This window comes from Fundulus heteroclitus, chromosome 10 (genome assembly GCF_011125445.2).
Source record: "Fundulus heteroclitus isolate FHET01 chromosome 10, MU-UCD_Fhet_4.1, whole genome shotgun sequence".
In the NCBI taxonomy this organism is placed as follows: Eukaryota; Metazoa; Chordata; class Actinopteri; order Cyprinodontiformes; family Fundulidae; genus Fundulus; species Fundulus heteroclitus.
Window position 1 is genome coordinate 29,544,936 of NC_046370.1, and position 25,814 is coordinate 29,570,749.

General features: G+C 40.3%; 1 protein-coding gene across 2 annotated transcripts; it reads right to left on the reverse strand.

Moving 5' to 3' along the window:
* Positions 1-160: 160 nt before the first annotated feature.
* vstm4b (V-set and transmembrane domain containing 4b) lies at positions 161-25,517 on the reverse strand. 2 transcript variants are annotated; one of them, XM_012869268.3, is made up of 8 exons: positions 25,389-25,516; positions 23,506-23,913; positions 8,997-9,050; positions 8,667-8,774; positions 7,721-7,754; positions 7,474-7,598; positions 3,318-3,382; positions 161-2,810 (listed from the first exon to the last, which is right to left on the reverse strand). In XM_012869268.3, the coding sequence occupies exons 1-8, from the start codon at positions 25,447-25,449 to the stop codon at positions 2,685-2,687; spliced, it is 981 nt and encodes a 326-aa protein (XP_012724722.2). In that variant the 5' UTR covers positions 25,450-25,516; the 3' UTR covers positions 161-2,684. The 2 variants fall into 2 exon arrangements, with proteins under 2 accessions (XP_012724722.2, XP_035998377.1); XM_036142484.1 differs by lacking the exon at positions 8,667-8,774 and having other exon boundaries at positions 25,389-25,517.
* Between the last annotated feature and the right edge of the window lie 297 nt (positions 25,518-25,814).

Consider the following 25,814-nt stretch of genomic DNA (forward strand, 5'->3'; position numbering starts at 1 on the left):
TATATATATATATATATATATATATTCATTTAAAGAATAAAACTATTTTATAATAAATTAGAGAATTGTAAAGAAAAAAGTATTTAGGGAGTCGTTTTCAACATCACCAACCAACATAAACATCCATTTAAATATGGGAAAAAAAGACACTTCCACAAAGTTTTGCTTGGATCCACCTTTTTACGCTATTTATTTTACTTCTTTATACAAGCTCCTACAACACGGACACAAGCAGAAATGTGTGAATGCAGAAGAATGCTGAGCTTCGGTGGAGGGCAGAGAGAGGGAAAGGGAGAGGTGGCACAGAGGCACAGTTCACACATATGGTTGTAGTTAGTAGACGCCCACTATGGACTATGTGGTTTGGAAGAAACTTTACTTTTCACAGTCTAAAAGCATTTTTATGACAGTTCTACCAGCCATGAAAAGGTCACTCATTTTATATAGAGAGAATATAGACAGTTCCCCTCTCACAAACATCAAATCTAGGTCTTTGCTACAAAACGTTAGATAACGAAAAGGTGTCTACTGTTATTATGCACATTCATATAACTCTGCTGTCTTCATTTCATTAAACAAAGTATTTACACATTACATATTCGTTTCTTAGACGGCCAGTACCATCCATTCAGTCACTATACATAATGAGAAATGTGGTAACTCAGAAACTTGAACTGGTAAACAATCAGCTGCTGGTTCAGTTCATTTTTGATGACAGGAAATGAGCCAAAACCTCCCCTTTGAGATAAAACTTTAGAGCCTTAGTGTGAAGGCAGCAATTACCGAGAGCAGTACACCAGCTGCATGGATAAGGCCGGTGAAGATAGTGAAAGTCTTGGGGGAAGGGAGGTATTGGGTGCCTTTGTCTGGGTTTCAAATTCAGTGTTTGAAACTGTGTTCCCTTTTCTGTTCCAAGCCTGAGTCCAAAAGATCATTGAATGGAAAAGAAGGGGGATCTAATTTTTTTTTCACACACATTCACGTAAAAACGGTGTAAACACAATTCTTAATGTATATTTGTGCAAAGATCAGGTGTGCTTTTTTTTCTGTAACTCCAATGTTGTTTCTCATGCATGTTAAAATGTGTCGCGGACAGCCAGTGGAGTTGACGTTGGCGCCAGATGAAAGTGCTCAAATGGTCTCACATACTTGCCCATGGGGGGAGGTCGGGAGCTAATTGCTGGTTTGAATCAACTCTGTGGTCATAATAAATTGCAGCATGACAGAGAGAAACAGACTGAACACGGATGCTTTGAAGAAAATAGTGCTGTGAACACATTAGACAGAAATGACGTTTGATAATGGATACGTTTACAAACCAGGATGACGTTTACCAGTAATTTTGTAAGTCATCCAGAAATGTGTTTACTTCGGATAAGGTTTCCCTCAAGTCCCTTGGGGGAAGAATTGACTTTCATGGGAAATATCAAAGATATAAGGCTATAGCTGGATGGATTATTGTGGAAGAAGTGCCAAAGACAACAACATAAGGTTTAGCAAATCATAAATTGTGTTAAAAAGTCTGTGAGATGTGCAAACCCCCTGGGGGCGGGGGTGGGGTGTCCTTTAAAAGTTCATTATGAGCTTTAATGAAAGCAACTGGATGATTGATTCAGTCCTTACAGTTAAAAGTGTGTTTTTTTTGTAAAATGTCCGCAACAGAGTTTAGTTTGGACATGAAATCAGAGATCATTGATTCAGCATCACCCTCCAGTTTATTCTGGGGATCGCAATGGTGCCCCCAGGCTAGAAGACATCCTCCAGTCGGTTCCATGTGTGCGCATTGGACATTTCCAAAAAATAGACAAATGGAAGAGTCCTTCACTAAATCAACTGTCAGAATGTCAGGGACTCAAATGTTTATATGGACAGACGACGAGGTGCAGTTGCTTCAGGTTATAAAACCACCCCTGCGGTTTTTTAACTGGCTTGCATCCATTATGTTGTGCACATTCATTTCTACTGACTGCTGTCATACTGCACATGTGCCAGGGCTCCCCATGCAACACAAGCAGGTATCACTTTTCCGACAACAGAGATTGGGATGTTTTTGAATCCTTCCAGCTGGAACCCGTTTGCAAATTGTGAAAACAGAGAAAACACGGCCCATTGTGATGTACACAAACAGTAGAAATGCATCAAAACTTTTTTTAATACGTGTGCAGGGTTGGGCTAAAGAATGGTTCACTGCTCTTGAAGACTTTCAGACCACAATAATAGCTACAGCTCACCTAGGTTAGTGAAGGAGGTCAGTTCACCTTAGCCCAGGCAAGGGAGACCTGATGTGAGGGAGGGGGTAACCTGGCAAGTCAGATCGATAATACGTGGCACTCTACATTCTGCAGATTTTCACAGATTTCAGTCCATTTTAGGTTCCTGTATGAATGTAATGTCAAATAAAACAGTCAATCCTAAAAAGTCATCTACTGTGTTGTTAGTTTGGGCTACACAGGAATTAAGCACATTAAAGACAAACACTCCAACATAAACACAGGAAAGACAGAGGTCACATTGTATGTTACTATGTAGTGTACAAAATTCCTATAAAACCACATGTTTGTCATCATATAAAAAATACACATTTTCTTCACTGCAAACCATTCTTTATAAAAAAAAAAGTACAAAACAGTATAAATAGGCAACAGTTTTTACACAAGGCACAGTTTTAGTGGTTTGTGTCTGTCTCAAAGCTGCTGCTCCTCAAACAGTATCTGAGCATAGACAGTCCCGCTCCGTGATGCTGCTGTCTCTGGGATAGGCTTCACCAGATCCAGCTCCACATACGTCAGATTCTCCTCTACTATCCTGGGCTGGGGACGAGGCGGCAGGCAGGCAAGGGTGGAGAAAGAAAAATAGTCATGGTGAAGACAGTGGGACGAGAAACCGTGAGGGAAAAAAAAAACATTATGAAAAACTTAATTAAGCTAATTAAAGGGTTGAAGATTGTGGGTTGAAGGGTTGAGTGAATGTGAAAAAAGCTTCCTGCAGCTGCTGCCAAACAGGAGTTCTGGGCTCAAAAAATCTCTTTAAATATAATCAAACAACTGCATCATCATCACAAATTTAATGGGAAATTCTCACATTCATCTTTCACACTTTCAACCCCATGTTGGTCCCTTTTCATAGCATTCGGACTAAATTTCAGGTTGTGTGTGACTGAATGTTTAGCAATGAACAGAAAGCTTTACATAAAAGCAACCATTGAAACCTCAATTCCAAACATGGTGGATATACATGGATAGGAAATATTCTAAAAAACAAGATGATGAATTGAAGGCAAGTATTTAGCAAGCATGCAACCAAACTGATTTACTCACCAGTAGAACGTTCCTCGGTTGAGGTTTTAAAAGTTTGGGTTTCCGGGTTTTGTCTTGGATGGGGGCTGCATGGACAAAATGAGAGTGAGTTCTGTGGAAGTCTGAATAATTAGAAATTCTGTTGAAAACAACTAGATGTTATTTTTGTTCAAAACAACATACATATAGAATTTGATTCTAGCTCTTTGTATTTCTCTGGTCATAAACAAAATGTTTGGCAAGTGAAGTTTATATGTATAGCACATTTCAGTAAAAAGACTATTCAAAGTGCTGTACATGAACAGAACATGAGAAAATAAATCATATAGAGGAAAGTACATTGCAGGTTAAGAGGTTTGAGTACAAATTTCAACATTAACATTCAAAGACAACTCTAAACAAACTCTTTTTAACCTTGATTTCAAAGAACTCAGTGTTTCAGCACTTTTACAGTCTTCTGGGAGTTTGTTCCAGATAAGTGGAGCATCAGAACTAAATGCTGCTTCTCCATTCCTGATTCTGGTTCTGAGAATGCAGAGCTGAGGGGTCTAGAGGGTTGACACAATGATAACACGTCTATGACATATTTAGGTGCTAAGCCATTCAGGGATTTATTGACTAACATGAGTGTTTTAAGGTCTATTAGCTGAGATACAGGGAGCTAGTGTAAGGACTTTAGAACAGGTGGTTGGCCGGCACTGGGAGCGGCACTTCTGCTCTCCCCTGGAATATTTGTTGGGGGCAGGGCGGCTAGGGTATGGAGGGGAAGGGTGTGGGAGAGGTAGTACTTCAGGGTTTGTGTTGGGGGGTGGGGAGACTCTGGTTGGTTGGCCCGTTTGGTTCATGTTAGCCCCTTTCTCTGGGTGGGTGGGCCCGTGGGCCGTCTGGCCTGGGGCAGGGATGGAGGCACAGGACTGAAGCATGGACCGGAAAGGTCGGGTTGTGGTGGTACCCCCCCTGCCCCTATCTTGACTTTAGGTTTCACCTACTGGGTCCAGGGGCTGGAATCCCCTTTGGGGTTCCGGCGCCTGGCCCTGGGGATATAGGATGTGTGTGGTAAGTGTGAGTGTGTGTACTGCGTCCTTTTTTTTTTTTTTTTTTTTTTTTTTGGTAGGAGTGTTTGCATATGGGGGCACTAGGGTGGGAATGAGTGAATGTGACTGTGTATGTAGTTTTCTGTTTGTTTATTTGTCAGGTTGGGTTTGTACTACCCCCTCTCTCAGGACATCTCAGGTCTCCACTAAGGATGGAGCCCATCCCCCTGTCCTGCTCCCCTCCACTGGCTGGCCCCTTGGCCCGATGGTGCATTGGTGGTACTCAGTGTCGGGGGCTGGATGCCCCGATGGGTGCCGGCGCAGTCCATGGGCTCATCCCCGTGGCTCCCAGGGGCTTCGACATTGTGGCTGTTGGGGGGTTTCCTTGGGGCTGTCTCTCCTCTTCTCTTAGGTGGAGGAGGCAGATTTCCTGTGTTGGCCCCTCTTAAGCACCTTTACTCTAAAAGGTCCCTTTGGACATCTGGGGTTTTGGTTCCCCTGACATCTGCCTCAGTGCTCTGGGGTACGGGTCTTTGGCCCTTCAAAACCACCACTGAGCATTTTTTTCAAGGATAAATTTTATGTACACAAGTGCACTCTCACAAACACCTACAGGTGCTTGGATCCAGGTACTTACAGACTCACTTCTATACAGAAAACCCCTATTATTATCTTCATCTGTCACTTTATACATGTGGTATTAATTAATACTGTATATACTTCAGTGATGGTTTCAAGGTGTTACTTGATTGTATCTCTAACACTTTATCGGCTGGATGTGGTTTTCTTTTTACATCTCTCTTTGCAGGTGAAGATCAGACTGAGGATGTATTGTTTCTCTCTCTCAACAATTCTTATTGCCACATTGCCAGACAGGATACTAAAAAAAAAAAAAAAACTTGGGTGATATGCTCTACTTTCTTAATCTTAGTGAGGAAGCGGGCAGCAGTGTTCTGGATCAGCTGCAGCTGTCTTATGAACTTTTTTGGCAGACCTGTGAAAACACTGTTGCAGTGATCAGTTCAACTAAAGATAAACACGTGGATTAGTTTTTCGATATCCTACTGAGATGTTAGTCCTTCAATCTTGGAAATGTTCAAAGGTGATAGAAAGCTGACTTTGTGATTGTGTTTAGGTGCCTTTGAGTGTTCAGCTCTTAGTCCATTACTACACCCAGATTTCGGGCCTGATCAGTGGTCTACTAGCCAACTCTTGATCACTCCTCCGTTGGTTCAGAAATGATAATTTCAGCTTTGTTTTTATTTAACTGAAGAAAATTTTGGTACATCCATGTATTGATTTCTTCTAACCATTTCCTTAGCACTTGGATGGGTTCATGATGATGTAGAGCCATGTGTCGTCTGCATACTTATGGTAACTTATTTAGTTTTTTTTCTGAGCCAGGGAAATCCTGTAGATATTGAATAGGAAGGGAGCCAAGATTAACCCTTGGGGAACCCTGCATGTAAACCAGTCGAGTACTATACCGGAAAGGCCAACCAATTTTACCACATGCTTTAATAGAATGGAGTGATCAACTGTGTCAAATGCTGCACTGCGGTCCAATAATACCAGCACTTTGGTTTTTCCACAGTCTGTGTTTATATGGATGTCATTAAACACCTTGATAAGGGCGGTCTCTGTACTGTGGTGAGCACGGAAACCTGACTGGAAAACATCGAAGCGGCTGGTCGTTGTTAGGAAGGTGTTTAATTGTTGAAACACAGCTTTTTCATCGTAATCTTACTAATAAGTGGAGGTTTGATATGGGCCTGCTGTTCTGCAGTAGTAGTTTATGTAAATTGTTATTTTTCAGTAGTGGTGTGATAACAGGTGTTTTAGAGCCTGGGGGAATAAACCTGACAGAAGGGACGTGTTTATTATCTGAGTCAAATCAGACGTTATGACAGGCAAAACCTTCTTATAGAAAGCTGTGTAGTTTGTAGTTTATTTGGTAGGAGGAGAGAACTTTAGAACGGAACTTAATATGGATATAGTCTACATTCACAAAATAACACTAGCTGTAATTGATAAAGCTTTTGCCCTAGATGCTAGTTTTTATCACCAAAACACATCACATTTATTTTAGAAGTGACAGATTCATTTTGGCCTATTCCATACTAACATCAAAGTTTAGCAAAAGGTTTTATGTTACATTTGCACATCCCTTCCACAACCACAGGCAGATCCTACAGGGATAGGCGAGCAGACAATGGATGGATATATGGATTTTTTCCACAAAGACATTTCAATGATTCATTCAAGGCTGCTACTTTTAGTAAGGGAGTTAGACTTTAAACAGAGAACAGGAAGGATGAGCATATTACAGCAAAATTGCTCATATTGAATGTACTGGATTTGGAAATGTCGGCAGCCGTTTATAAATCTCAGAGTTAAGGGCGTAACATATGTCTCTGTGTCTATTAATGCAGGCTACCTGGACCTTGTGGTCAAGCATTTGCTGTGTCCCTCTCAGAGATACATATACAGTTTTCACTCCATCCTCTTAGGGGGTGATAATGCACGCGTCCAGAGTGTAACAGTTTGAAACCATCCAAGTAATTTTTTGTATGGAAAAACAAAATGTGCCTGTGTGGGGAAGCGGTGGGACATACACACTACGACTTAAGGGTGACAAAAGGTAAGAAAGCGGAAATGTCAGAAAGTGCTTGTCGGAGAGTTTCAAAGAACATACTACTAGCGGCGTGGCAGGAAAATTCTAATTTTACAGTGTCCACTAGTGTCATGTGCTCTGAGATTGTAAAACACTGTCAGGTGGATGTATTAAAGCTGCGGCAGGTACGTAAAAAAATATTTTTAAACATTTGTTCAGTCTCTATTTCCTGACAGTATCGTGTACAGTCATTTAAGCAAAAGATTGCCAGTGGGGCTGCAGCTGTGCATTTAAATGGAGGAGAAACGATCTAATGTTACAGAAAAACGGACAATTTGAGCACCTGCTCAGAAAACAAAGACAGATAAACAGAAGCAGACCGATGAGAAAAAGCAAGCTAAAAAAGAAAGAATTAGACCGAGCGCAAAATAAAATGAGGTTCCACGGTTTTCTTAGAACTGCCTACAGCATGGGCTATTTCTCTTCCTGATGTGTTTCAGTTGAAATAAAACACAGCTTTTGTGCTTACCTTTTGCTGGTATCTCTGGCGGTTTCTCCTCCTGGTAGTCTCTACTCCTTTTCTTTCTGTATCTCCTCTCCTTCTTAGGAAGAGCCGGAGAAACGCTGACAATGCTGGTGACCGTCTCTCCTGAGCTGGAGTGAAACCAGAGTCCAAAAGTGGCGTGTCAATAAAGCCATGGTGTTTCTTTCAGTTGGTGTTAAGTGTTAACAGATGAGTCTTGAGAGACGCTGTGAGGTAAAGCAAAAACCCATACCTGTTCTGAGGGCTTTTAACCAAGTGGTACCGATCTGCAATATTAGAAGACATTATTTTAGGTGTAGGACCAGCAGAAATTAGACAGGACAGAAAAGGAATTGAACATAGAACAGAGCTTTGCAATAGAATAAAAAAAAAACAAACTGTCTTCTTGAAAATGCAAACATCAATGTATTTTATTAAGAATAGCCCAACACAAGGTAAAACATAATTATGAGGTAGAAGGAAAAGAATACATGGTTGTCAATTTTTTTTTTTTTTTTTACAAATTATATTCAGCCTGTTTGAGAAGATTACATTTAAGCTGTAAATATTTTGGGGGGTTTACCAGAAGGCTTTGCCCATTTTTCTTTGCAGAATAGCTGAAACTCAGTCAGATTGGAGAGAGAGCATCTGTGAACATTCATTTTCAAGTCTTGCCGCAGAATCCCAATTCGTTTTAGGGCTGGGCTTTGACACTTGGTTATGATTTGATCTAGACCATTTGGCTGGAGTTCTGGCTGTATGTTTGAGGTCATTGTTCCCCCCACCTCCTCAGAGCATTGTGTTCCCACAACCATATGGGGGCTGGTGTGTTCAGTTAGACATGGGGATGTAGTTTTTAGATCGGGTTTTAGCTTTCTCCCTGATCTGTCTGCTGTGTTCCTTGGTGTTCATGACACTGTTGTTCCCAAATGTTCTTTAACAAACCTTTGAGGCCTTCACAGAACACCTGCATTAATACTGTGATTGACATATTAGGTCAATTAAGATCCTTTTCCTTCTACTTCACAATGATTTACTCTCTTGTGTTAGCGTGCCACGTTAAAGTGTCCCCACGAAATACCAGGGAATTTTAAGTACTAATGTTCCAAAACGACGACAATTTCAAGACGTAAGAAGGCTTTTGCAAGGCCCTGTGAGACACAAGAGTGCTGAAACAAAATATGAGTATTGCTGCTGACCTTTTAGCCTCTGCTTCCTGTGTATGAACTGGCAGGTGACGGTCACAGTGAACATGCACATGCACAGCAGACCCACTGAGCAGATCAGCACTGCACACAGGTACACATCTGAAAAGCACACAACAACAACAGGCCTGTTAACTGCGCAAAAAAAAAAAAAATTAAAATAAAAAAAATCCCTAGAGCAAAACCAACAAAAAAAAAAATGAAATAATGCAGAGTTGTTTTGGGCTGCAGTGGTATCCTTTAGGCTGGGCTATTTATGCCTACTGAGAACTATGCTTGTTCACCGCAGACATGCACAAATCTGCTAAAAATACTACAACTTACCTTCAAACAAACTCCAAAGGCTTTCCTTGGCCTCGGTGGTCGGCAGAACATGCACTGCACAGAAAAAGAGGGGGAGAGAATGGAGACACGTGAAGTCCGTAGTCATCGCTGCGGCTTCCTTGCTGCTTGATTACACACTGGCTGGTGTTTAAATAGAGCTAAGTGTAGGAAGACAGGGAGCCAAAGTGGACCTCCTCCCTTGTGTGATTTTCTCTCACACTAACCAGAAACATGTATTTACCTTTGTTGGGCCAAAAGGATAAATATTTGACCTACACAGACATCAGGGTCAATTATATTCCACAATAAGACATACAAAGAAAGGACAAGCTGTGAATGTTGTTTCTGAATATGTTGAATCTTAAAAAATACAGCAATTCCTTCATTTACAGCAATTTCTCACTGTCTTTTTAATCACGTGTTTGACACTTTAATATGAGACACAGAGCACCCTAGGTTCCACATTTTTAAAATGCAATTATAATTAGAAATGATGATAATATGGATAAGCTGCAAAACTGAAAACAAACTTAAATAACATTGAAGTAATGAGACTCTTTTCAAAATGTAAGGATTAGAAAGTACAGATAATTGCATGAATATTTAAGGAGAAGTAGTAAAGTAGGCTAAAAATAACAACGCCACTAAAGTATAAATAACCAAATCTTTCTACTTAAGTAAGATAATGAAGTATTTGTAATTACTTGACACCTCTGCTAGTCACTTGCTGGCACAGCATGGGTACTTGAACATTGTTGACATTTATGAGACTTTTTGAATATTTTTTTAATTACATGTACAATAAAACATTAATTAAAAATAAATAGAGCTTTGGGTAGCTATAAGGGCCCCACAAATTAGAGGCCATAAAAAACTATGTTCTGTCAGCTTTGTTTTCGAGGGTGACTCCAGGAATGTCTCAGAGCTCAATTTAACTCAGGTTATTTTTACAGTGCCAATTCAAAACAGTCCCTTTAGTCGACAAGTGAAAATTGTCTTGGAAAGAAAAATAGGTTCAACACAGAAACTTTACTTTACTTTAACAGTAACTAGGACTACAAATAGTCAGTGACAGTTACTAAACCGTAGGCTTGGGCACACCCATGCGTTGAGCTTACCTGAATACAGGAAGTGTTTTTTGAACAAGGACTGACCCATATAGAGTTCTTGCTAAGCGACAAGGTTTCAACCCTAACCCAAAAGGTTTTGGAAACTGAAGGCTTTTCTGTGCAAATTAGTGCATTGTCATAATGATAAAATTAGAGATCCCAATTCTTCAACAATCAGGACGTTAATTTCATTCAAATATTATTTTGTTTATTTTAGAACCAAAATAAATTTACTTAATTTTCTCCCTAATGTTTTATTGGGTTTTTGTTTATGACATCACACACAACTTAAATGGATCTTGGGAACAAAGATCGCAATTGAGCCAAAGACCGGACCGTACACATACTCCCTGCTTTAATATTTTTAATAAAACATTTAAAAAATGTTTTGGCCCTTGAATGCTTTCAAATTGAGAATGGTGGCACATTTAGTATACAGTTTGGATTATTAAGAGGAAGGAATGCCACAAAGGCAGAAAACAAGCAATACATTTTTGAAACCCAGCCATTACGTGCACTTAGTCAGAGAAGCCTAACATCATGTTTAGTGTTGGATTGCAAATTCAGCCTTGTAATATTTCATCTTCCAATTTCACTCATAAGTAACTGAAACAGCACAAAGGATCAATAACACACAATCCACACTTTTGAATTACTGTACCTCCAAAATGTCTTAAATGGCTGTTTTTTACTGAATCCATGAACTTCAAGTTGCTCCTCATCCTTAACATCTAATATAAGAAGCCGTGGGTGATCCAGTCCTTCATAATATGCTTCCCATGCTTGAAGTGAGGTTTCACCCCACACACACACTCAATCATTCTCCATCCCATCTGACCACAGGAGTCATAAGATTGCTGTACTCTTGTGGAGCTAGTGGCAGGAAGCTTGTGAAGTGACACCCACTAGCACATCTTGAAATACCCACAACCACCAGCAGCTGACGATGTGCTGGCTCGCCATCTCGCCTACTGGAGACTTTCCCACAGACCAGCTGGCAGCCTAACAAACTAACATGGCCTATACTTTATCAAGAAGGTGGACATAAGTATGAAAAGGTCGTCTGGAGAATCTCTGTTCAACTCTGGTCCAAAGACTCATACTAACCAGTCCCAGGGTGTTTCTCTTCAGCTTCAGGATTGGGCTGGAGAATTAATCGCATTTGCAATATAATCGCAATTTTAAAAGACGTGATTTCCAAATTGCAGAGGTCGCCAATTTTTGGCTGTGTAACAATTAATGGATACTAAGCGTCCTTTAGGTGTCGGTAATATGTTTAAAGTGGGTTTGCCTACACATGGAAGGGAAGAGAGTTGCAGTAGTGAGATAATCTAGCTTTATTATTTCTTTTAGAGTTTATATAATCATACTTTTTTTTACCAGGAACTTACAGGAATCTCACCATAGCATTAATTACTGGTCAAACTACTTAATACAGACTTGTTTGGTGGTTGCACTTTACACTATATGTTCAACAAGGATGGATGTGCAACTCATTAAAAAGTGATTCTCTTAAAAGCTTTTCTCTTGAATAATAATATTCTGATTAATAAAAACAATTTATTTTCCTGTTTTGAATATTCCTTGTTTACGAACATCTGTATCTACAGGGCAATTTGTTGCTTGCCTTTAATGCAGAGGAAAGTCCAAATCAAATCCCAATCGCAATTATGGTTGAAACATATCACAATTCTGATAATCACAAAATCGTACAGCCCTACTTCAGGTTGTTTCAGGTGAGTATTTCAGTTAGCTGTTGAAAAATGGTGACAAGCCCTTGGTTTGTGCCTTCTTTCTTTCCCCATCGTCACTGTAGTTGACGATGGAACCTTAACTTTCCTTAAATAGCTGAGTCTTCTGTCTGCTTGTTTTTTGTATTAAGTGTTGCTGACAGAGTGAGATTAAGGAAGGCTTTAAGCCAGAAGTTTAATAATAAACAAAGACAATATGCAAATCAGGAAAATTACAGGAAATCAGACAGGAAACACAGGAACATACCAGGCCCAGAGGAATCAGGCCGTCAGGACGCATAAGTCCATGTATAAGCAGAGAAGACAGCGAGAAACAGAGACTGTATATATTGGGACAGGGCGGGGAAATGAGGTAGAAGACAGGAGAAAGAAATCAGAGGAAATTAGGAGCAGCTGAGACCAATGAGGGCAGAGTACTGAGGAAGATGGAGAATACTGAGCAGGGGTTGACAGAAAGGAGTACAAGAGCAATATCTAATGAAAATAATTCAAAAGTGAGCATGGAAAGACTGAGAACAGAATTCAGTGAACTAAGAACTAATATAAATGAAAACTTAAGAGATCTCGATCCAGGAGCTTATTAAACTAGTTAAAAATACAGATATGAAGAAAAATCTGAACACAAAAAAACTAGAGATTGTAGCTCTTGTTCTAGTAAAACATTCTGCATGTGTTTAGCTTAAAACCAACGCTCTATTAGCATGTTACATCTGCACACCAAACCAAATGGCCTGTACCAAATATATCTGGTACATAATCAACTAACCTATCACCCCTGGTAGTGAAAACAATAACTATTCTCTGACATATTTTGACTGTTTCTTGTCTATTTAAACAATAGACAAGCTGATAAAAACCCTACTGTTCCTTCATAGTACATTTACTAAAACCTAAATCATGATGTTTATGTTTATCCTGAAGGTTCTCTGTAGCTCAGTCAGTTCAGCGGATGTGCGTGTTAGAATAATGGTAAATTTGCTAAATCTGCACTGCTGTGTGCCTTAAAACTGCCTATTTGCCCCTCAGACTTAAAAAAAATGGCTCCTTTTCAACAAATGGCTGAAAAAGATAAAAGGTTACAGTGGAAGGATTCTTTACCATTCTTTATGTCTACAAAAAGCAGATCTGTATTCCGCTGCTCTCTGTTTTAGACTTGTGGCTGTTTTTTGTACTCAAACAAAGCCAGTAAACATCAGCACACAGACATGAACAGGACTGCATTATGAAGCTCTGTGATGGAGTCATCGCTGCTCTAATCTACTCTATTATGAATGTGAACAAACAACCTCTTGGCAAAACCTCTGCCAATCCATCCACTTACTTCCTGTTGTCAGTTTGCAAGTTATTCGTACACTTTGCACGCTAGTTCATTGCTTTCCCTTCCATTTCACATTTCAAGACTTAAGGTATTTCCATACCACTGAACCTTTTTCACAGGCCTTTCAGCGCTTTAAGGTAGTTTCACTTCCGTACTTCATTTTCTAGCTGCAGAAATTTTGAGCATTTGGACTTCTTATTACTGCTTTATTAGGGCTTATGTAACACATATCAGTTTGTACCACATGTATTTATATGTTATCATTGTCGTCATTATGGTTGAGGCTGAGGCCATTCCAGAAGCCAAGTGTTAACCTGTTTTTGTTTTTGGGGGCTCATTATCCGGCTAAAATAATTTGGAGGTCCTTCTCCATTTTTGTTCTTTCACCCACTCTGTTAAACCCCTGCCTCTGGCAGTAATATAGCTCCATATCATGATGCTGGCACCTCCATACAACCAAGCAAACACAGATCAAAACTGGTCTTAAAGGTTACATTAGGCTACCTGAAAAGCTTTGCCAAGCCTTGAGCTAGTCTCACCCTGGACTACTGCTGCTGCCTGAAAATAGGGTCTATGAACGAAAACCAGCCAGTTTGAATGAATTCTGTCAAGAAACATGGCAAAAGAGCCGGTCAGAATTGTTGTGTTGTGACAATTATTAAAATATCATCGGACGTATGTGTACATAATTAGCGTTTATAATTTGAATCCTTTGGAAATTAGACAATGTGCTAAAACGTCTGCACAAAATTCTTGTTTTGAAAGTTTATTATTTTGTTTTATATGATCATTCCACCCTTAAAATACAGGCAAAATAGATGATTAAAACTGAAGAATTTATTAAAATGGCCGGCCTGTATCCAAGTGTTTTACCATATTTTTTTCTTTATTAGAGCAGACAAATGTGTAAAGATGTTATGGTTCTGTTCCTTATTCCAGGCGGAGGCTGATTCCATGCTGTTATGGTTTGAGCTTCTCAGCAAACCTCCTGACCTCTTGATGAGCTGTTTATTATTGTAATGAGCGATGTAGTCGGGGGTTTGGTGAAGGTGACTGACTGTGAAAACACCTGGTCACTAATGTTCTCCCACCATAGGAATCCCATTAGTTCAATTTGTCATGCACACAAGTGTGCACATTAAGTCTGAAGTATGCTTGTGACATCCATCTAAAGCAGGGGTGAAGGTCCCATGGGCGCTTTTAACCTAGCACGGTTCTCAGAGCTTTGCACAAACAATGTGACGAAATCATTGTCCCTGCTGTACCATGGGCATAGCTTCTTCAAAAAGTAGTTTATATATATATATATATATATATATATATATATATATATATATATATATATATATATATATATATATATATATATACACACACACACACACACACACACACACACACACACACACACACACACACACACACACACACAAACACCACACTTTCATCAAACTTAAGGTTTTGGGGGGATGGGTGGTCCGTGCGATGTAATGATATAGCAAAGGCTTCTCTTTTCTCTTTTTTTTTAGTCCATCTTCATTACATATTTAGAATTATGCACATTTGTATTTATGCTCGCTCAGTTTATCTGTTTATTTTGCAAACAGACTTCTTTGCAGATTTGTTGCACATATAGTACCTAATAGTAGTGTGGGTTTATATCAAAGCACTTGGTAAAATATGAAGGTTTTTAATGTGCGTACATTTTCTTATCTTATAGGTGCCAACGTTGATAATGGGCAGGAAGTCTACAATTACAGAGACTCTAGGGCCAGATGATGAGCCAAAAACTAATTTGGTATTCTGCAGCACGCTGGAGAATTCTAAAATTACAATTTGAGAAGGTGGTTGTGGTGAAGGCCACACTGATTTAGTCATTCCTGCATTGCAGTACATACTGCAGAGTTTTGCTGATGTAACAAAAGCATTAATTCAATTGAATTCAGTTTTATTTATACAGTGCCAATTCACGACAGATACCATCACAGGGCACTTTACAAAGTCAAATGCAATCAAATCATACTGACAGATTGGTCAAAAAGTTTCCTATCTAAGGAAGCCCAGTTGATTGCATTAAGTCTCTCCAAGCAGCATTCACTCCTCCTTAAAGAATTTAGAGCCACAGTGGACAGTTGTCTGTATTGTCGATGGGTTTGCAGCAATCCCTCATGCAGAGCAAGCATGAAGTGACAGTGGAGAGGAAAACTCCCCTTTAACAGGAAGGACCAACGTCAATACGGACTGTAATCTGCCTCAATCGACTGGGGGTTAGAGAAGACAGAGCAGAAATACACAGGGGACATTCCGCCTGGTGAATAGAAAAGGCAGTTGGTCGGGCACAGCAACCTACTGGAGCCAGGCCACTGTCAACTGCAATTGAGCAGATTTGAAGTCTGAAATGAACTGAAATCCTCCTCACACCACAGGTAGCTGTACCTGGGCAGGACTCAGTAATACAATGAGGATGTTTAAACTAAAAGCATGTGATTTGACTGTTAAAGCATCATTTGATTCTACTGAGCTGTGGAGTACATACATGACTTCTGTTGACCTTAAACATATAAACTGCAAATAAAACATATTTGTACATTTTAGACAATGTTTCAGGAACACACTTTTCAGAAACCGTGTGTGTTGGGAAAAATAAAAAAAATCTCTCATCTGTTGTTTGGTCTGTACCTGTCATGGTTTGTGGTGAAGGACCAAAGCGGCAGTAAGACACCGACGGGCGCATATTGGAGACAATATTATATAATGATACTAAATCACGCCAAACTCAGGACCAGGGATGGAAAGCAGATGACGTGAGCTTCATTCCTTACTGACGGGACAAGGAGCCAAAACCCAGAACTTAAATACAACTGGGAATCAACGGAAATTGCCTACAACACAGATGAGTGGGATTTACTAATTAATGCTGGCTCACGCTGAGGGAGAATAACTGAAGACAGCATGATCCATTAACACAAACACCCAAGGATCATCACAATACCTACAATATGACTATGAAGTGATTCTCTGTAATCCCCAAAGCAACGGCTTCACTGCCCGGAAGTAATACAACTATGAATTTCTGTGGACTAATAATATTAATGAACTCCTAAAAGAGTATGAAACGTAACTGCAGTTTGTTTTTAATAATAATAAAATAATATTCTTTTTAGCATACTTTCAGTTAGTCTACTGGCTTATATTTGGTCCCTAGAGTCGGTGTTATGAGTGATAAAGTCAGTGCAGCAGGATGGTACCCGACTTTGGCTGCGACTCACAGGAATATTGAGTCAAACCTCATACTTGACTGGTTTTAGCAGCCTCCCGTTATTTATGTAACGTTTAGTCAGTTGTACAGGTGCTGCCTTTCAGTGTTCATCAGATGGGATGTTTCAACTCTGTTTATTTGCACAAAATACTACCTAGAACAGTGTTAATGTCATTATTATTGTTTCAACAATAGTAGCCATAGTGGCTAAAGCAGTAATGAAGGATCGCCACATACTGTTGTTTAATGTTTCAAAGTTTAGCACGGCTTAGAAAAGATTTTGCTATAAAATGTGACTTTAAAATGCATTCTGTGACATAGGTTGGCTGTATTTGTATGTTTAACAATGGCGTTGCAGGCATGTTTTTGCCAACACTCTGATTAAAGGAAAACTGAAACGTAAAACAGCAGAGATGTAACCTGTAACTCTTCAGTTTCGACCTCTGAGGCACATTTTAGACCCGCTTTCTGCCCTGTACATCATCATCATCTCCATGGGTCACCACTGTGAAGCTACAGCTAACATGAAAGACTATTTTGAGCCACTGCACTGGCTTGAAAAATATTTTGCAGAGCATCACCTTCCAGAGGTGAGATCTGTAGCTTATGGATAGGTTTCCTGTCACTCATCCATGATATGAAGTTTTTTTTTTTTTTTAACAAGATCTTAGTTTCCAGAAATGCGACTAAGTCAAACTCTTGACTCCAAGGATTTTTCACACCAAATAGACCCGGTACTGTTGATCACTCACTTTGATTGGATTGTATGCATATTTTGCTGGTCTGAGTTCGCTTTTTATCCTTTGAATTAACCTCAGAAAATTTTAAGAAATCTTCTTTTAGTCTCCTGAAATGCTTCATTTTCTTCCCATGTCCCATATTTTTGTAAACAGTATTGTTGGCTGAGTTTTTTCACCTTATTTTTCTGGTGATTTAGTAAACCTCATAGCTTCTACCTAAATGGCTTTGAAACGTAATTGCTTTTGAGTCAGAAGTCTGTGTTTGTGACTTGACTTAAAACCGGCAACTTGAATTGCCATGTCTAACATCTGTAAAACCGAACTGGGCTCCGCAGCTCTAAAAAAAAAAAAAAAACTGCCAGAATAATCTGAACAAAACATTAGACTGGACAAACCTCTGGAAAGAAAACTATTTTTTATAAACTTTTAAGCAAAGATTTCTCTCACTGCTCTTACTGACCCTGCTGAAAAAGGGAGAGAGTGGAAATTAAGCTCTTTCTCCCATTTTAGCATCTGTCAGACGCCCGAAGAATGTGCCTCTCTCAGCGGCTTTCTAAAAACCGTGGTTGTGTTTTCACATAAAATTCACGTACAAACGCATTAACCATGGACAGGGTTATATAGAATACTGTCTTCTTTAGCTGTTTTGTTTCCTCGGTCCACATTGTGCTGATGGCTGTCATGTCCAAATTGCTGGGGTCATGGAAATATGGAGCAGTAAGCATTTTTATTATTATCACTCAAACCATAATAGAGCACTTCTTTCTTGGCCTGAAATAACCCCCACTTCCTCAACCGCAGTGTGTTAGGAGTCACACATGAGCCAGCTTCCCTTTTGACTGTAGCTGCAGACGTACATTTACCGCTCTCTGTACAAATATCCCTATTCCATGTCTCCTGGTGCCTATCTAACTTCCTTTTATGTTACACTGTTGAGAGGGAAACTCCACGTTAACGCCAATGTCAACAGCTCTTGTGGATCTGCCGGTGTCCACAGCCTTCATGGCTGAATATAACACCACAAAACTCACTATAGTTCTAAGCACATGTATAAAAACATAAAGGACATAGAGGTGCAAAGTAGAAGAGTGATTGTTTTAAGACTAAAAATGTTAAGATGTGAGCTTGAATTAGGAATGACAATTCATTTCAACTCAGCTCCCAGCTTGTTGTTTTTCAAGTTACATTTGTTTTGTCATCGAGGACTATGATTGAAACTAGGATCCATTTAAATGTAGGAACTCCCCAGGCAGACTAGACATTTAGTCAAGGAGATTCACATACATAGTATCTGCCATACTGTAGAAGAACTGCATTTCACAAATAGAGAACAAGGAGGTTATCCATCTCTGTTGACATGAGCCGATTTAAATTGGAATCTGGTGTTAGAAATTAAATCATGCCAACACAATTACAGAGTAGTGAGAGGGATAGAGCATAATCTGACAACATTGGAGGTGTGCCTTGAGAACAGACTGTTTGCCTTCCAAATGCAGCTGATGTCGTGCCAGTGCAAGAAGAAAATAAGTCATTGCACAGTTTACTGCTTCAGGCCGAACATTACACACTGGAACAGAATGCAGAACGGCAAATTACTAGTATTACACACCAGTGGATATATGATTCACTGTTTTGTTTTACCTATATTTTCTGAGAAACATGACATCACTGCTATAAAAGCCTGGACTGCTTTATGTCTTCACCAGCATTACGGTCAATAATGTCCAGTCATTCACCCATTCACTCACACATTCACATATTGATGGTGGTGAGCTACGTTTGTAACCACAGCTGCCCTGGGGCAGACTGACAGAAGCTGCTCATTGGCGCCACCAGCAGCACGCAAGGTGGGTGACGTGTCTTGCCCAAGGACACAACGACTGAGGCGGTTGGAGCGGGGTTTCAAAAAGAGAACCCTCTGGTTACAGGAGAAACTCCCTAGCTCCTGCACCACTGTTGGCCACAATATAGGTGTCACTTAGTAAACTGAGTTACCAAAATAAGTGAAATTATAATTTATATAATATATGCTAATTAATGGACAAACCTGTATTTGAAGGTAAGTGCTTCAAGGTTGACTCCCCTACTATATTTGAGACTTTTATATGGAAGTAATAAAGGAAACGGTTTGTGAGCTCCACTGATCCACTGGTCTGGCTGTCTAACAACGTTTGGTTATCATTACAGAATACATTCATGTGTGTTTTTGTATTGATTTTGTTGTCTGGTTAGTTGAAAAATGGACGCTTGTGCACCTAATTCTTAGCATAGCTTTTTTCTCATGTGGCTTCCAACAACTATCGTGTGATTGGACAGAAATTTTAAGTAGCAGTGTTTACCAGTTTGCTTTAATGGGGGGCCCTATTAGGGCTTTCCGTGAGTTCTACACGTTTGAACTGCCCTGACCAGAAGGAGGGTTTTTATTGTTCTTGTATGCTACGTACTGTCAGCGAGAAGGTTGAACACCAAAGCATTGAGATTGCAGTGATTGGTTGTAGCGTGCAGATTAGGCCCAAATGCGGCAGGAACTTGCGGTGGGTAATTAGAGGTGCACAGATTGATCTAGTAACACCCTAGACACAGAGAAGTGAACTAGAAAATAAGTGTTACCTGAGGAGATGAGACCGAACGGGACGGCCGAGAGAAGAAAGGTGACTGGTACTCACGGTACCAAAGGGAATATGACTGACATGTAGGAAGAACTGGAGCTTGTGACGTGAAGGAACGATGTCTGAGCAATACACAGGTGGGTGGAACTTCTATTTAAGGCTGATCCCTGTGGTCACCTGACCACTACTTGACACTTAGAGGCCTGGAGTCCTCTGCTGAGATTGTGGAGCGGTCAAAATTGCTTTGGTTGAGGACCTAAGATTTTGGCCAGGGGTGTATGGTATCAGGAGATCAGAGATTTATTTTGATGCAAACCAAGAGCTGGCCTTGCCAGGGGTTTGGTCTGATTACTGCATTTTGAATCATGAAAGATAATCTCTCCATCCTCTTTTAAAATCAAATGTAATGCCAAATGTAGTGCTCTTAGATCTAAAAATATAAAATATCAATATCTGCACCGCATAATCTTCTTGCAGCAGTTACTGCCGGTTATTGCAAGCTCAAACTGCATAAAATATGGGCAAAATTGCTCCCTCTGCGTTTGCTCCCGTCGGCTCCTATGTCAACCAAGAGTAGAAAAGACCCAGCCAATATGGCGGCGACACAGCATGCACTTCAGCACGTACTGAGGTGTCTAGTACTAGTACTAATATTTTTCTATGGGTAGGAAGGCATGTGTGAATGTGACGAGGCGGAGGGATATTTCAGCCGGTTTTACTCACGGTGTCTGTAGAGCGGCAGTGCAAGCAGGTCTCTTTATAACTCGTGTTTATTTTCGCTTATTTAAGAGCCCAAATAAGATTTTTAATCATGGAATTTAGTAGCGACTTTAGAAAAAAAATAAGAAGCCCAAAGTCGATTATAATAAGCGGACTGGGCAACGCTGATTTGTTATTTAAAGTTATGTAATCAAAAAGACCAAATATAAAGTTGCGGACAAATTCTGGTAGTTTATATACTAAATTGAAAAAAATAAACTTCTTTCTTGAACAATTTTTCTAAATAAAACTTAGGAAACCAATAGCTACTTACTTTAGGTAATGTATATTTGCTGATGTATATTCACTTGCTCTCTGAATGGCTCGGTAGAATAAAAACATGTAACCAACAAACCTTATGTTCAAATAGGAAGTTTCACTTTAACATAAATATACATGTGTCTCTGGTGTATTTTTGGTTAAAGGATTCAGTCCTTGATTCAGTGAAGTTACTCATGGTGGGTATCTTGGCCAGCCAGACTGATAATGTGTAGCACTCAGTAGTAATACTTTATGATAATATCGCTCAAGTAAAAGTAGAAAGTAGAATACACTGCAGTAAAACTACTAAAAAGCTATTTTTTGTGCAACAACACAACATTTGAGCAGGCAGAGGCAGGCTCAGGGTCTTTCTCACACCCTTGTTCTCCGATGGCCAGTTCAGGGCCTGGAGGAGGAGTGGGCCACCTGGTCGGGGTCTGGGCTGGGGGAGGGGGGGGGTCATCCATTTTGGCAAAGCAATGTTTCACTAATAGTATGACATAATACTAAAAACAATAACTCCATGGCAAGTTAAATTAACAGCATTGGCTAAAAGTCTACTCATAGCATTATGTGAAAACAAAGGCAAATAAAGGCAACCTTACACTCCGTGGGAGGCAAATAAAAGTTTTCTTAATTCATTATTCTGCTGGTTCGGACGACAGAGACATGCTAACAAACACACTAGCAAAGAAAAACCTTAAGATAATACCAGGAAAGCCAACTCTGTTTGATGATGATTTTAAAAGATCCATCGAGTCATGGTCTCAGATGCAGAGCTCATATAAATTAAACCTGAGGATTTATCAGCAGCAAGCAGCAAATGATTCACTGCTGTCAGGAATGCTGTCATTGGGTTGTGGTTTGCTCTAAAACTTGACTGGAATCTTAAATTAAATCTTTTCCGTAAAATGATGCACTTGTTGCTCACAAAAAAATCCTGAAACTTTAGAAAGAAACTGAAGTTTGGAGATGGGCCTGAAGCTATCCAATGAATTGGGATCCAGGGATGTTTCTTCATGAGCAGCTTTATGGAAGTTGTGAAGAAATAAAAACGCTGAGATTCTTATCTATGCATTTGTGTCCTCACGCATTAATTACTGCAGTGCCTTTTTTTCTGGGTTACCAAGGAAAAGTTTTAGGGGTCTGCAGACGGTTATGAACGTGTTTTAAATAAAACTAGGAAATATCGCACATCATCCCAGTGTTGTCATCTCCTCACTGGCTGCCTTGTCATGTTTGAGCAAACTTCAAGAATCTGTTGGTCACCTACAAGGCCTTAAATGGATTGGCCCCCTCTTACCTCCTGGACCTTTTGCATTTGTATGTCCCTTCTCGAGCTCTCACATTTCAGGGCACTAACCTTCTAAAAATCCCTAATGCACGAAGAAAAACTGCTGGCGAGCGTGCCTTCTCTTTTCGAGCCCCTTTCCTGTGGAATAAACACCCTCAGGACATCAGGCAGGGAGGTTCTGTTGGTGTTTTTAAAGTTAAGTTAAAGAGCCACTTTTTTACTCTGTCCTAGTCATAGTAAATTCTATCTTCTGTTGGTGTATCTATCTTATCTGTTTTATCAGTTTTTTTATCCGTACTGTTTTATTTGTCTTTTATCGCCTTGTTCAGCGCTTTGTATTAAAGCGTTGTACAAATGAAGTTATTATTATTATTACTATTAACCTTTACAAACTGACAGACCTAAAGTATCTTTAAAACGCTTGCATGGAAAGTATCCAGAATGAATAGAGGATAGAAGAAGTCGAAATAAACAAAGTCTCTGTGGTGGCTTGGTCAAATAACACAAAGCCAAAGGTTTTTTGTTGAAAACAAAATGCACATGGTTGGAGTGTAATTTGCTAAGGGACATCTGGTCAAATTCTAGAGAAGGTTTATGCTTATAGATAAGCCTGCATGAAATATGAAAAAAATCAGACCAATGAAACAAATTCCTGCTCTTGAAATTTGTTGGAGTTGTTTGTTGTGAACATCCCAGTGTGAAAAAAATGATTCAAATACATTGTTAAAAGCACACAAAATGAATATGACATTCTCACCATTGTTAGGTTTATAAAAAAAATCCCACTGGACATGTACGTGAAACATGTGTATTGTATTCTCCCATAGATAGAACACAAAAGAGCTAAAGGCTTTAAAAAATGTCATGGTTTTGTGATTTTTCTGCCTGATCCTGGGCCAGAGAACATGCTCTCCATCCATCCCACAGTTTTAACGTCTCTTCTGCCAGCCTTGGCAGTGAAACCTCAGACACTTAGCTCATTTTCCACGATCATTTACTCAGTCAGAGCTGTAAGCAATTGAGATGCAGAGCCCTTTGATCTCCAGGCTCGCTTTTAACCAATGACATTTCCCCTCCCAAAATGAAAAGCAGAATTCTGCTTTCGCTCACTAAAAATCACTCAGCTGCCTTTGCAGCCGCATGAATTACATCACCTACTTGTGGTCAGGAACTGCAGCTTCTGAAGACACGAAAATTAGCTTGAAACAAATATATATTAGATCTCCAAGTTTTTTTCTGCCACTCTTCAGGACTTTAATACATTTAATACAGGACCACACAGTCTACTTTAATTTCTAGTGCATAGAGAAATGCCAGGTAGAAATGCAAATATAGTGGCAGAAAGCAGTCTTGGCTAATCTGGTGTCGTTAAGGTAAGGAAGGAAGAGGATGGACCATGGAACCCTCACCTCTGAGCTCAGTAGCAGTGGTGTAGTTGGTTGAGGCCTTCCAGCGGTCCTGGTGCTTTTTAAACTCCTGCACCCGGCACATGTAGAGTCCTCTGTCTCCTTCAGAGACACTGCGGATGAGCAGCTCAAAGATCTTCCCCTGTTTCACCACTGTCAGCTTAAACTTTGCCCAGGGGAAACTCTTCGTGTAGTTCCCGTAGAAGCGAGCCTTCCGCATGTTGACCCGGGCGATCAGGAGTTCGTCCTCGGGCCGGTCCGCGCCCGCCGGCAGGAACGTCCATTTAACGACGGGTAGGGCTGTGTTGCGGCGTCTCTGGGAAACGACGCAGGTGAGCGTGATGTTCTGACCCTCCTGGGCCACCGTGAAGGGCGACGGCGTGATGGTGGCGTTGATGGCCAGGCAGAAATCTGAGGAAGCAGGTTGGACCAAATGGTTATTCTTTGGATTATTTTAGCAGGTGCTATTCATCAACCTTCTCTTTCTTAGACAGTTTTTGATATGCTTTGATCTAAACCATCTCATGTTAGCTATGGTATACCGCAGGGCTGAAAGGTGAACCTCAGCGCCAGTCTCCATTCTTTTCCAGCCTCAAACTGTTTTTTTTCTAGGATTTCCTTCAATAGCAAGAAACACCCAGACAACCCGCTCCATCCCAGCTTCCTGCTGCTGAAAATAGAAATCCTCACAGCATGGGGGACTGCCATCAGCATGGAGATGACACCCAGGGTGAAAAGTGGTGGTAGTTTTTTTTTTTGCCCATGTAGCATTTGTGCAATTTTTGACAAAACATGACTGTTCACAGGCATTCTCCGTCTGATCCGACCGACCTTGAACTATTTTTCAAAGAAAAACTTGCCTCTAGATGTGCAAAGCTGGAAGAGACATAAACTGAAAAAACTGCAGCTGAAATTACAATCCAGTCTGAATGTAATCTCCCACCATTTTTTAAAAACCACCAATCATTTTCTTCTCACTTCATGACTATGCACTACTTTGTGCTGGTCTGCCAGATAAGTAGAATCCCTAAATACATAACGCATAGAAATTTGTGATTGCTGTGACAAACTGTGTGAAAGTTGAAGGGGGGAAGGGATATTTTTGCAGCACCCTGTAAACTTTTTGGAAAATGCCAAAAAGAAGCTGGAACTTCCTTTTGTTTCCTCTCACATCCTCATTTTAAATAGAGGTTTCTGGTCAGGAAAATGCCTCCACATTGTTTAGGAACATGTACACCATCAGCGAAACTGGTTCCAGGACCAGATGGTGAGCTCGTCGTCACTCACCAGACGTCTTCCCTTTTTCAGTCTGACGACGGTGTTATTTTTGGTACTTTTGACAACAAACAGGTTAAGATGCTGAGAAACGAACCTCACTGTTGCGTGCTGGATGGGAACATGATTGCTTTCTCAAATTTGGGCAGTTCCACACCCCACACGTCCCATGACACGCATGCATTTCATCACAACAAAAGTAGTTAATTGATGCCTCTCAGAATAAAGAGATGACACCACATATTAATCTCCTTGCTGTGAAAAAGGAAAACTGAACTTTTCTTAAATGAATAAGGAGAACAAACAATTTTTTTTTGTTTTTAAACAATCAAACAACCACCTTGGAATCCCTTCTCATTTGTGCTGTTTTGACACATTTCTCATTTCCTGAGCAACGCTCATTAAGATTATTTTTCTTGATCAGTTCCAGTGGTTATTCCCTCAATATTTCCCCAAAGTGGTTTTGTCCTTCTTCCTCAATCATTCCTACATCATCTCTGATACTCCGAGGTCTGTCTTCAAAGTTAGACCAAAATTAATCTAGAAAGACTTGATCCTTCATCACAAATTAGCCTCAGTAAAAAGCTGAGGAATAAAAAGTTTATTCTTACCTCCAAACAGTGCTCGAGTCAGCAGAGCAAAGACCAGAAAGGTGATCTTCATTTTCCACATCTGCAGCCTTCAGAAACTCAGAGTTAAATGTGTCTCGAGAAAATTGTCCCCAGGTTTCCTCCTTCTCCTCCTCCTCCTCCTCCTCCTCCTCCTCTTCTTCGGTTTCCCTTTTCCCCCCGGCTGGGAAGTGAAATATGAAACACTGGACGCTCTGTTTCCACTCAGAACCTTCCCTTCTTTCCCTCCCACTCTCCTCCCAGACAGTAAAAGCACATTTGGCTGCGTCGTGCACCCGGAGCAGACAAAAACAGACGGGTTAGCGTTTGCGAGGACACACACACACACACACACACACACACACACACACACACACACACACACACACACACACACACACACACACACACACACACACAGCCTTTAGT

What these genes read in the sequence shown, in the direction of transcription:
- vstm4b (XM_012869268.3), bottom strand. Translation starts at nt 25,449, where the DNA reads ATGTGGAAAATGAAGATCACCTTTCTGGTCTTTGCTCTGCTGACTCGA. An exon ending in CACTGCTACTGAGCTCAGAG is followed by an intron (nt 9,051 to 23,505) that starts GTGAGGGTTCCA and finishes TTTTCTGTGCAG; the next exon opens with TGCATGTTCTGCCGACCACC. An exon ending in CCTTTGGAGTTTGTTTGAAG is followed by an intron (nt 8,775 to 8,996) that starts GTAAGTTGTAGT and finishes TGTGCTTTTCAG; the next exon opens with ATGTGTACCTGTGTGCAGTG.